Source organism: Vulpes lagopus, chromosome 17 (genome assembly GCF_018345385.1).
Source record: "Vulpes lagopus strain Blue_001 chromosome 17, ASM1834538v1, whole genome shotgun sequence".
In the NCBI taxonomy this organism is placed as follows: domain Eukaryota; kingdom Metazoa; phylum Chordata; class Mammalia; order Carnivora; family Canidae; genus Vulpes; species Vulpes lagopus.
The window spans coordinates 20,806,582-20,819,383 of NC_054840.1; the positions used below are offsets into that span (position 1 = coordinate 20,806,582).

The 12,802-nt window shown below is 42.0% G+C and overlaps 1 protein-coding gene across 31 annotated transcripts in view; it reads right to left on the minus strand.

The window, feature by feature from the left end:
• The window catches only part of TPRG1 (tumor protein p63 regulated 1), a 287,018-nt gene that overhangs the window by 199,888 nt on the left and 74,328 nt on the right, over positions 1-12,802 (minus strand). For 2 of the 31 annotated variants that reach the window (XM_041731597.1, XM_041731592.1), the window contains exon 1: positions 10,004-10,667. The exons of 27 other annotated variants lie outside the window; for them this stretch is intronic. In XM_041731597.1, coding sequence (XP_041587531.1) covers positions 10,004-10,015 — 12 coding nt within the window. In that variant the 5' untranslated portion in view covers positions 10,016-10,667. 2 more of the 31 variants (XM_041731585.1, XM_041731586.1) reach the window with 2 other exon arrangements.

Sequence of the window (12,802 nt, forward strand, 5' to 3'; positions counted from 1 at the left end):
AGACAGTCTAAACAATCACATGTTGGACCCAAATGTAGAGCACACTTTCCAGATGTCCAGAATTTCAGGGAAGCTACTGTTCAGACATAAATGAAGCCCTGTGTTTCACAAGCCTGCTAGGAATTAGAGGGACCTTTAGTTGGGTAGGCAACCTGGTTTACCCCTGGGTGTATATAGAAGTGAGGTGGTAACTTGCCTGTTACACGAAGTATTCAAGAAGGGAAGATATGAGTTTGGAGCGCTTATTTGCAGAGAGAATTCAAAGGCAGTAGGTCTAAATGGCTTATAAAATCTCCTACCACCGTAAGACCTTAGGATTCTATGAAATGTTATTTTTTCCAAAGTGAGAAAAGAATACTGCATTCTAAGAAACTTCTCTTCCCTCATGAATCAAAGCCTGGCTGATTCCAAGGAGAAATGAAAACAAATGATACCACATGCAGGAGTTGTGTAACCTGAGATATAAATCAGAGATAGTCTACAAATTAGGGAATAGTTTAAAAATTATATATTAATTCAGTGTAATACTTGTAGTCATGTATGTAATTTTTCACTTAAAGTAAGTTTGTGCTATAGGACTGCCTTCAGATTGTAGGATTTTTGAATGCAGACCATCCTAATTTGAAATAAGGAAAGAAAAATAGCATGATTCAGTGGGAAAAACAAGCCAATATATGGGAATTTCTATGAAGGAATGACGTTGTGATGCTTTCAAATCTACACATTATTGCAAAGGTAATGACTAATGAGTAAAGTAAACCAATACAAAAGAAGTATGTGATAGACATAAGATGAAGCAAAAGGCATGTTTGAGAGAATTTTTAATTTTTTAAGCCATTGGTTTGAAAGAAACTAAATTTTCATTTTGACCAATTGCTCTCATAAGAAAATAAATGAAATGTGTTCAGGTAGAGAAATTGTGTCCTGTTTTTAATCAATATATATTCTGTACAGTCTGTCTGAAGTTCTATGAACCCCAAAGAAATGGGACCAAGTCAGTGAGATCTTCTCTTTTCATTCTTCTCCATAGTAGGTCACATGATAAAAAATCAAGCCATCAAAATCATGCGATTGCAAGGGGCACAGGGAAAAAAATCTCTGTACCTTTTGCTCAATGTTGCTATAAACCTAAAACTGCTCTAAAAAAATAAGTCTTAAAAAAAAAAGTCAGGGGATTTGATTTTACCTAGATGTTTCCAAGAAGTAGATAGTATTTTTTTTTCCAAGATTACAAAAAATTTGGGGTGCCTGGATGGCTCGGTTGGTTGAACATCTGACTCTCGATTTCGGCTTGGGTCAGGATCTCAGGGTCCTGGGATAGAGCCCAGCGTCAGGTTCCCTGCCCAGTGGGGCATCTGTCTGTCCCTCCCTCTTTTCCTCTGCCCCTCCTCCCACTCAAGCTCTCTCTAAAATAAATAAATCTTTTTAAAAATCACATTATGTGCATTTAAATTATTTCTAAAAGAAACTCTTTAACTTTATTCCTAAAAATTATTACTGGAAAGAGTACTGAACTGAGTCAACATGTAGTCCCAACTCTGATCACAGCTCCACATGCCACCAGCTAAATGAATTTATGCTAGCTCCTTTCTCCGGACCTCAGTTTCATCAGATGGAAATTGGGATAGTATCACCCTCCCCTATCTAAAATGATAGGAACATGTAAGCCCTTTGAAAAGAATAAGGTCATATACAAATATAAGCAAGGAAGAAAGAAAACTGTATGCTCTAGGAATCATTCATTCATTCATTCATTCATCCAGCAAATACCATGTGAATTCTCAACATAAACCAGACTCTCTGCCAGACACTAAGAATTTTACTTCTGCACTAAGAATGCAGAAAGGATTGCAACCTTTCTGGAATTTACAGTCTAGTGGAGAAGACAGGTGCTAAATAATTATGCAAAAAAATGTATTTATAATTGTGATGTCGACCATAAGGAGAAGTTAAAGGTAGTTTGGAAAATAATGATGGATCACCTGAATTAGGTAGGGGGACTAGGGTGGAGGGTAAAGGAAGCAAAGGGGAGGTTTCCCATAGACTTGGGAAAGAGGTTGCAGAGAGTATTCCAGGCAAAGGAAAAAACACTTGCAAAGGTTTTGAGGTGAAAAAAGCTTGACATGTCCAAAGCACTAGCAGAAGGCCAGGGTAACCATTGATGGCTTTTGTTCATGCTACCATGATGATAGTCTCCTCTGCTTTTAGGACAGGACTAGCACAATTATGAAAACAGGCATCCTAATTTTTACTTGGGCTTAATATTCTACCCTCAGCAAATGTTTCCAACTTAGAATGTCTCTGTATCCAAAGAGAATTCCTAATCCCTATGTATTTAATATTTATTATGCTTGAAGGACATTTTAGACATCCTCTATCCTACAGGCCTCAAGGAGAGCCAGCTGGTTAAAATTAAAAATGTTTTTTAAAAGATTTATTTATTTGAGAGAGAGAACACAAGCTGGAGGGGCAGAACGGTATGGAGAGAATCTGAAGCAGACTCCATGCTGGGCACAGACTCTGATGTAAGGCTCATTATCTCATGATCATGAGATCACAACCTGCAGAAACCAAGAGTCAGATGCTTAACTGAGTGCACCATCCAGATGCCCCCAAACTAAGAGTTTTAATAAGAAAACTGATAAATTAGACTCTATCTTGAGAAAAGTTAAGTGGACTGAAAACCTTAACATATGAGCAACAGTTAAAGGTTTTAAGGCTGATGTTGCTAGAAAAGAGAAAACGAAGACACAGTCTGGATCCCAGATACTTATACAAGCTGTCATATGGAGAAGAGGGTACATCAGAGGTCTCTAATGGATATCGGAGGATTTCATGGTTAAAGTTCACAGGAGGGCAAAATGTTCCTCAGTGTATAAGAATCAGATAAGAGTGGGAAATGTCTAATTTGGCAGATTGAAGAAATAGGTATTCCTTTAGAAGTCACAAATAAATTATAAATATAAGTACAGATTCAGTCACTCCTTGGGGACACCTAGAGAAGATTCAGACAAAACCAATGTAATAGACAACCTGTGAAATGTATTCCAGCACCAGGAGATGCCATTAGAAAATGCCCCTTACAGAAAGATTGAAGAAACTCTTCTCAGTAAAAGAGAAGTTTCATCTCCCAAAACTGTTAATCATCTAGGAGACAGGAGCTATAATAAGGAGTGGGACAGCTTTACTAACACCACCATGGGAGAGCTGTTGGAAGCTTTGGCTATCAATGTTAGTCTAAAGCATTTTGTCAGTGGACAGAAATTTCCATTTATCAGACATCTTTGTTAGTATTGCCCATTAAGGGTTTAGAATTTTGGTACAGTTTGGTAAGGAAGATTAAGGTAGGAGGTGAGAGCCACAAGATACCTGGCTCGAGCATAAATGTTCTGTACCCGATCTGGGGAAAAGTTGTTAAATGACTTCTGGAGGTAGATGGGCATGAGCCAGGAAAGTTAAGAGCCAGAGCAGACACTGAAGGACGAAGAGCTATGTAGGTAAAGTAACAAGGCAGGAAAAATCATTTTAATATGAGATCAAAAGAAAGAGAGACTTAAGGAGAGACAGCACACTCAAGAAACTACAAGAATCAATAGTTTGGGTGTGGGCTGTGCGAACTGGTTTGGTGAACAAGTAAGCTGAAGCTTTGCTTGTGGAAGAATAAACATTGATCCAGGAGGTCAGGAATTCTTAATCTTGAGTTACCCTTAGTCTTCTTAACATATGAATATAGTCTCTTATAGGTAAAAATGAAAGTTTGTTCTTTGATGCCCTGAGTTTCCCTTTGGGAATGTGGCAAGTCTGCCTGAAGCAAGGGAGAGTCTTGGGCTTTATTTATGTTGACTTAAGTATGATTAGGAAACAAGATGGTACATAGAGACTGATAGAGATTTTATCAGACCATCATGCTGATGAAATTTTAAAAGGTGACTGGCTATGTTACAGTCTTCCTAAATCCCCCTCCCAATCCCAACCTAGATGAGGGATTAGAAATGTAGATAGTATTTACTGAGTGTCTATTATCTGCCGAGTCGTACATAAGTACTTTATTCTCAACACAAGCCTACAAAATAAATGCTATTCTCATTTTACAGAAGAAAAAAAGACTTGAAGAGGCTAAATCCTTTATTCATTTCACTCAGGCATTCATTTATTGAGGCAATATATCTTGGTTAAGCACCTCTTGCTTGCTGCTGTGGTGGGGAGCACCTACCAAGTGCTACCATAGGGGAACCTACCAGGACCTACTATAGGATGCACCTATTGCTTTATGTGTCCAGCACCCTTTCTTCTTAGAACAGTACCATCCTTGGGGGCCTGGGAGGCTCAAGTGGTTAAGCGGCCAACTCTTGATATGGGCTCAGGTCATGATCTCAGTGTCCTGGGATCCAGCCCTGCATCAGGTTCCATGCTCAGCAAGGAGTCTGCTTGAGGATTCTCTCTCTCTCTCTCTCTCTCTCTCTCTCTCCTCTCTTGCTTTCTCTCTCTCTCTCAAAAATAAATCTTAAAAAAAAAAAAAGAACAGTTCCACTTTTCTTTTTTGGGCCTTCCCCTTTCTCCAATTTATCAATATGTATCACAAAAACTTTCATTTTCTCACCACAAGTGACAGTCAACTGACTTAATACCTTGGGATTTGAGAAATAGAAAATCAGGATAGTCTGGTCAATGGCTATAAACTATAGGACGAAGTGTTCAGGAGCTGTAAAGGACCATGCTTATTGTTAGTTGGAGGAAGTCGGTGGTAAAAGAGAAAACTGAAGCTGGCACAGTGAAAACCAGCAGAGACACAAGACAGACTGGATGCTGATGGCAGTCATATATCTGCTCCACTGCTATGCGTTTTCCAAGGACTGGGTGTTCACCTTCCTTGGATTCTGTGAGTATATCCCAGGGTCCTGCAAAAATTCTTCCTGCTTAAGCTTGCCTCTTTTTTAAACTTCTAATAACTTATTAGCATGCTGGGCATGGAAGACAAAAGATGAAAAACATACAGTCCCTGACTTACAACACTCCTAAGAGGTGTTTCGTAAGGACATGTGTGTGGACATAGATCATTACAACATTCTCAGTGGGGTTGGGTAGGGACATGACCCCTCACAGTGTGTATCTGACTCATCCAAATAATACCCCTTCCTGTGCCATTCATCCTCTGCAAGATCTTGATCTACTTCTTCCCTCCAGGCATTGGCATCCCTAAGAATCTGGCTGTAGTGATGCACAGTAATTGATGTAAGATCATTAGTCTGCAAATATTTTCTGCAAGGGACCAAACAGTGAATATTTTGGCCTCGTGGATCAAATGGTCTCTGTCACAACTATTCAATTCTGCTCTTATAGGATAAAAGCAGCCACAGAGAATACTTACGTGAATGATCATGCCTGTATTCCAAGAAAACTTTATTTACAAAATCAGGTTAAGAGATCAAATTTCACCCACAGGCCGTTGTTTACCAACCCTAGCTCTGGCAGATCTGGGGGCAACATGAAGTTAAGAAACATGATGCTGAATGCTAACTGATCGACAGAAGTATGTACCCGGTGCTATAGAAACTCAGAGAAAGCACCAAAGTACTCCGTGGGCATTAGGATAAAACATTTATGCGAGAGAGGACACCTGCACTGAGTCTTGAACACAAAGAGATGTTAGAGAAAGAGGAGATGAGTAGGGAAAGCTGCATTTATAAATATGATGAGCTGTAAGAGAATCTGACATTTGAAGGATTGCCAATAGTTTCAAGTTATTGGGGCAAGAAGTAAAAAGTTGGGAGAGTGTCAAAAATAAGACAAACCAGGGAAGCAAGGAGAATTTTAAACAACAAAAACAATGCATTGGAGGGCCATCGAAAAATTTTAGGCAGAGTAACGTAGACATCATATGATCTTCTTCTTCTTCTTCTTCCTTCCTTCTTCTTCTTCCTTCCTTCCTTCTTCTTCTTCCTTCCTTCCTTCTTCTTCTTCCTTCCTTCCTTCTTCTTCTTCCTTCCTTCTTCTTCTTCTTCTTCCTCCTTCCTCCTTCTTCCTTCCTCCTTCCTCCTTCCTTCTTCCTCCTTCCTCCTTCCTCCTTCCTCCTTCCTCCTTCCTCCTTCCTTCTTCCTCCTTCCTCCTTCCTTCATCTTCCTTCATCTTCCTTCATCTTCCTTCATCTTCCTTCATCTTTCTTCATCTTTCTTCATCTTTCTTCTTCCTCCTTCCTTCTTCCTCCTTCCTTCTTCCTCCTTCCTTCTTCCTTCTTCCTTCTTCCTTCTTCCTTCTTCCTTCCTCCTTCTTCTTCCTCCTTCTTCCTCCTCCTTCTTCCTCCTCCTTCTTCCTCCTCCTTCTTCCTCCTCCTTCTTCCTCCTCCTTCTTCCTCCTTCTTCTTCCTCCTTCTTCCTTCTTCTTCTTCCTCCTTCTTCTTCCTCCTTCTTCCTCCTTCTTCTTCCTCCTTCTTCTTCCTCCTTCTTCTTCCTCCTTCTTCTTCCTCCTTCCTTCTTCCTTCTTCCTCCTTCCTCCTTCCTTCCTTCTTCCTCCTTCCTCCTTCCTCCTTCTTTCCTCTTTCTTCTTTCCTCTTCTCTTTCTTCTTTCCTCTTTCTTCTTTCTTCTTTCTTCTTCTTTCTTCTTCCTTCTTTTTTTTTCTTTAGTACCATTTCAGGACCACAAAAGTAGGGGCAAGAATCTAGATAGGAAAACCCTACAATTGTCTGGAATCATAGTGGTTTTGGGACCTAGATTTAGGCAATGAAATCAATTTAAGTATTAGAATCAACAGGATCCAACCTGGAGTAGGTTACATAGAGGACCAAAAGAAGAAGGAAAAGATTACCCATTGGACAAACAGACAGACAAGAAGGGAGGGAAGTCATCAATATTGAAATATTTCAAGGCAACATTCAGTTCAGAATCAAACTGTTGAGTGTCAGATACCTGTGGGACATTCAAGTAGGGATGTAGAAAAGTAATCAGCTGGCCAGGAAGGTAGATCAGCTTTTTACATACATCTGTCAGGTAGGTGCTATTATTATTCTTACTTCACAGATAAAGAAACTGAGATCAAGGAAAGGTCAGAGAAAAAGTTTTTTTTTTAACAATAATTCCAGCTGGATTTCTTATTTCTTGACCTGAATTACAGAATTAGGAGTTAACCAAATATAGGAGCGGGTGACAAGTTCATTTGCAAAGAGTATGTAGGATGAGAAAAGGAAAAGATTAAAGTTGAAAACCCAGACATAAAGTCATTAGGAAACAGGGACAGTAGGATCCATGGTGGTCATGTCCCTGCCCTGGAGCCAGAATACCTGAGTTCCAATCTCAATTCAGTTGCTCATTAGCAGTAGCATGATTTGAACAAGTCAGTTGAACACTTCTGTTCCTGCTTCCTCATCTGCAAAGAGTGAATAATAACTGCACCTACCTCCCAGGCTCCTATCAACCAAGTAATAGGATGTGTATAAATATATGACCATGCAGCATGACAAATAGTGAATACTCAAGAAATACTTGCTATTTTTTATATTATTACCTTGCAAAGGAAACAGAAAGTAAATGAATGGTAAAACAGGAAAAGTGGGAGAAAGTGCTGTCCTTGAGACTAAGGAAAGAGAAACTTCAAGAGACAGGAAATAGTTAGAGGATCAAATATTGTAGAGATGTCAAGAAAAAGGGGCCTCAATGACCTGTGTGTTTATTCACTTTAAGGCCATATGCAGAGTAGTGGAGGCAGCACCTAGGCTGTGGCTGGTTGAGGAAAGAGTGGGTGATGGAGAAGCAGAGTCAGTAATAGCTAAGTATACAGTAAATAGTTTTTAGGTGTAGGAAGCAGAGAATGTTGGCTAAAGGAAATGTCAACAGAATGCAATTTCTAATAAGTATGGGTTCCTAAGGTAGGATAAATGGGTAGTTTTTCATGCTGAATGGGAAAAGCAAGTAAAGCGAAGAAAAGGTTGAAGATACAAAGAACAGGAAAGAACTGCTAGATCAAAGTTCTGGAGGAAGAAGAGATATGTGATAAGATCCAGCGCTTAGGGGGAAACTGGCCTGAAAGAAGAGACACCTATTCCACAGAAGCAGGTGTAGCCAAGATAAGGCTATAATTTTCATCTGATAACCTCATTATTGTGACATAGCAAATACTGAGAGTAACAGAGCCATGGGATGAGGCAATGGAGTTTCCAGAAGAATCTAAAATGTCTGTGGTCGAAAATAGGAAAAGGACCAAATTCTCAACACATAAAAGACTATAGAGGTGTCACTGAGGGCCAGATAAAGGTTGGATCCATGAATTTATAGTGACATCAACCCATGCGGTGACTTGATTTCCCCCAGCCGACTCAGTGATCTAAGTGCAGGAGCAGAGGAAACAGATAGTGGAGCTAATTCAGAATGTGCAATGTCCAAGGAGGGGGATTTATGATCCCAATAAGAGAATGGCCATCCAGGCTGGACAGGATGATTAGAACAGGAAAGCAGAAAGGGACTGTTAGTGGGGGAAGGTAGGCATGGACAGCACAAGAAATCTCCAGGACACCAGAGAACACAGGAAGGGGTAAGAGATGCAATGATAGAGGTTTGTGGTCAGAGGATGAAATTTTAAAGATTCTGAAAGCCAAGGAATCAGACAATCCTCTGGATATTGATCACTCAGAATAATGGCCCAACTTAGGGAAGGAAGGGGAACAAGTTGTGGGCCTTAGTCTTCAATGAACCAATGGATGTGAAGAGAGATTAAGAGGTCCATGTTGACAGGATGGCAGTGGGGTGGAGGAGGGAGTGTGGAATGTGGTATTTGGATGGTATAGCTAAATGCCATGTGTTTGTTTGTTTTTCAAGAGAGAGGGAACTGGAGGAAGGAGGATGATATGGTATAGAAAAAAGTCACATTGCTCTATTTCCAGGTAAAATTAAAAACAAATGTATTAGCATTCCAGATAAGAGAACTTCCAGGTAAGTGGAAGTGGTAAATGGGGATACCGGGTTCCAGTTATGGAAGAGAGTAGGGAATGAATCCTGTAAAAAGACAAGCAATAGGAGAGAGCTTATCGGCATAGACGAGCAAGCTTCAAAGGGTCGCAAGCGGTAGTGTGCAGAAGGGAAAAGGGAAAGGAATCAAAGCAGAACAGGGGTACAGGGATGTGCCTAGAGAAGTGGTAATGACCCAGGGGCACTGTTGCCAAGGAAAGCTATGATGTGAACTCTGGCAGAGTTCACTGCCTTCAAATTTCCAAAAGAAACTTTGGAATAAACTTGTTTTGATGCTAGAAAACCATGGCATTTGCTCAGGGTTCCAAACAGAATGTTGGTAAAAATATGATGCCTTCAAAATAATCTTTTTTTCTTCTGTGTGTGCCAGGGCAGGATTTTCTTTTACCAAAAATGTAGCTCTTGGTGGAAGCTAAAATGACTCCAGTAACAAATAAGGGGGTCCGGATCTCTCTCGCGGTGGCACCACCTGCTCGAGCTGGTCAAGGAAGCTGTCCCAGCTCACATAGTGAGCCAGTGATAACGTTTTTATTCAAACTCTTCCCTGAGGGATTCAAGGTCTATGCTTTCTGTACTAGTTGGCCTCTATATAAAGCAGACTATCAATAACCATTCAGTTCTTTCTCAAGACCATTATAGAAAACAACTGAGTTAATATTCGCAAAAGCAATAGACTTTGCAAACAGAGATACATGGTATAAATATCAGGCATTACCATTACCAAGTAATTTATTATGTGACAGTTTGAGATACATACCAGGAACAAAATATGAAGTGCAACAGAGTGGGGTAGAGAGGTAGAGCCAAGACCCATGGGGAGTGACTTGGCAAGGGTTGTTGGAGGAGGTGAGATGGGAGCTGGAGATTTGGATGTGTTTCATTTTCCCCAAAGATTCCTCGCCTCTAGTTCTTCAGGCATACCCTTCCTCTCCCCATTTCAACGAAGCCTAGAAAGTTCAGCGGTCAGCAGACAAAGAGAGGGAAGCCAGCAAGGCCTCACTCTGCTAAGTGAAGCAGAATGTGGGGTGGAAGAGCACAGCCCACCTACCTCACAGGCCATTGTCCTCCCTTGGCAGAAACACTCCCAGCTCCTGGGGCCTGACCTCCTTTTCAAGCCTGTGGTCAGCCTGCTTATCGGGCCTGACCTCCTTCAGCTGGATCTTGTTTTTGACTTGGCTTCTTTCTTCTCAGCTGTTTCCATTTTAGGCCTCTGCTCCTGACTCCTGAAAGCGAAAGTAGCCAAGCCCCTTCCCTCTGCCCAGGCCAAGGTCAAGGGACTGTATTTGGGCACCGCAAACCCAAGTGGGACCAAAGATTGCTGTCCATCTTTGGCTTTCTGGTAAAGACCTTATTTGGAACAGCTGAGCCTGCTCTAGGAGTCTGGGGTTCAGGAGAACAACATGTAAGCATAAAGTGAAGAGAGATTTCAGCAGGAAGGAAAAGGCAGGGGCCGTATTTTCCCAGATAGGGGCTGGAAGCCCACTTCCTTTCCATTTTGAGTGGTTGAACTACTGAGGAGCGTTAAGTCAAATCCCATTTACTCTCCAGCTTTATTGGGCTATGAGGCCCAGGGTGTGGAGAGCTAGAAACAAACGCGTCCTGCCAAATAAACACCAAGAACGCACAGAAACCTTTCCCTAAATTTCTGCGCCACAGATTTGGGGGTGTGCCTCCATCTCCAGGAGCAAGTGGCTTCCTGGAAGGCTAAGGAGGATGAAAAAAAGCAAGACTGATTCTCCCCATTGCCCACTCTCACGCCACTGCCTCGCCGGCCCCCCCTTCCCACCCACAACCCCTCCTACTCCCCAAGGGGTGCCATTTTGGAGCCAAAATCCACTTTGTCAGCACAAGAGCAGCCCTGCCTTCTCTTGCTCCACACACCATGTGACCCTGGAGAACCTCCAGGGCATATTTCATCTGGCATCAGCAACTAGAGGTCACCGTGACCCAGAGCTTCCTGCATTCCCAGGCCTGGCAGCCCTGCCAAAGCCAGCCATGGTGGGGGAAGGAGAGCGCCGCTAGGGGGGAGCTGACCAAGTGTGGTGTCGGCCCGCCCTGCCTGCCAGCAGACAGCAGCACTGGTTTTCCACTGCCGGCCATTCATTGGACTTGGCCAGCTTTGTTCCTTCCCTGGGACCAAGTCAACAAGCTGAGACCAGAGGAGCTGCGGCTCTGGCATGCAGAGTGAAGCCATTTCTGTTTGCATGCACACCATGGGCAGTAGCTCTGTTCGGTGGCCCGCGGGACTCACATTTCCCACCTGTCCTACCTGCTGGGCACTGCAGTGTGACAGGGTTCCGGACCCCCAGTGACTGCTGCTCCACCCCCTGACCCCAACATAGGAATGAAAAAATCATTATAGAGGCCAGAGACTTCATACTGAATTTTGCTCAGAGTCAAAAAAGACAATGAAGGTGAACCTCTAAAGCCAGAAAACAATTTTAGCGTCAGTTTACAGGGTCCCCTTCCATGCAAGAATCATCAAGATTTAGGGTTAGAAAAGATATAAACCATCCAAGTAGGTGGTTCTTCATACAATTTGGTAAAGAGAGCTTTGAGTAACTGATGAAAACAAGCCACTCTGTGCACTAGGGAAAAACCCGCAGACACGGAGAGTTTGCTCACAATTTGAGGGAGGCAGGGACTCCCACAGTTCCTGTGCGGTGGCCTTCTGTGTATCATTCCTTGCCTTTCCAGCCCTCTCATTTTGCAGAAAGGACAGTGACTTGCAAAGTCAAGGCTAGATGTGATCCTGCTGAACCCAGATCCCTCGATTCTGAGACTTTCTAACAAACTGCATTAGAGATCTCACCTCCAGACCCCCTTCTCTTTGTCTTCTCTTCTTTGCTCTTATATTTCTCTCTCTTCCTTTGTTCCCTTCCTGCTTTCTCTCCTCTGATCATCTCTCTTTCCCCTATTCTCTTTCTTTGGGTTTTGTATCCTTTTGTGCTTTCCTTCCTTGTAGTCTCTTGTCTCCTCTGTTTCTGCCATGTGTCTTGGGACCCAATCAATTGATGGGTGTTAGTTCTGTGGTCCTCTGGAAACGTCACTGCCTTCTGTTGAAGGGCACAAAGTGCACATCAAGGAAAGAATGAAATTGTTGAAAATGGTGAGATCGAGGAGAAAATTGTCATCTCTCTCCCCAGATGTTCAGTATGGATCTAGTGCAAATGGGTCTTTTCACTTAGCGAGGACAATAGAGAGGAATACAGAAACCAGTAGATGAGGGTTACTCACTGTATGGTTGGAAAGCCCCAGGGGATCCCTGAGAACTTTGCAGGAGATCTACAAGGTCAAACTTGTTTTTGCCATAATGCTAAGACATTATTTGTCATTTTTTTTCTGTGTTAACATTTCGACTGATGGTGGAAAAACCACAGTGTATAAAACTGTTGGGGGTGGTTGGCCCTAGCATGTACCCAGGCTTTGAAACCAAATTGGCTTCCTGGTCATTGTAATGTTCACTGCCATGAACAGTGGTTGTTTTAAAAAGTAAATTTTACTTAAGAATACTCATAAAGGAGCAGTTAAAATATCTATTAAATTTAGATTAAATTTTATTAAACTGAAAGTAAACCTCGAGTACACATTTTTTTTCTATTCTCTGATAAGACGAGAAATGTGCATAAAGCACTTCTGCTGCATACTAGAGGGTAACAGGTGGTTCAAGGAAAAAGTAGTTAGGAAATTGAGATGTAAGCATTACCAGTCACTTTTTTCCAGTTTTACCTGGAAGAACGACCGACAAGCGGTGGTTGTCTAAACCTGTGTATTTGGCAGACATTTTCCTAATAATGAACAAAGTGAGCCTGTCACTTCCAGGGCAAAAGAGACAGCACCTTTTGCC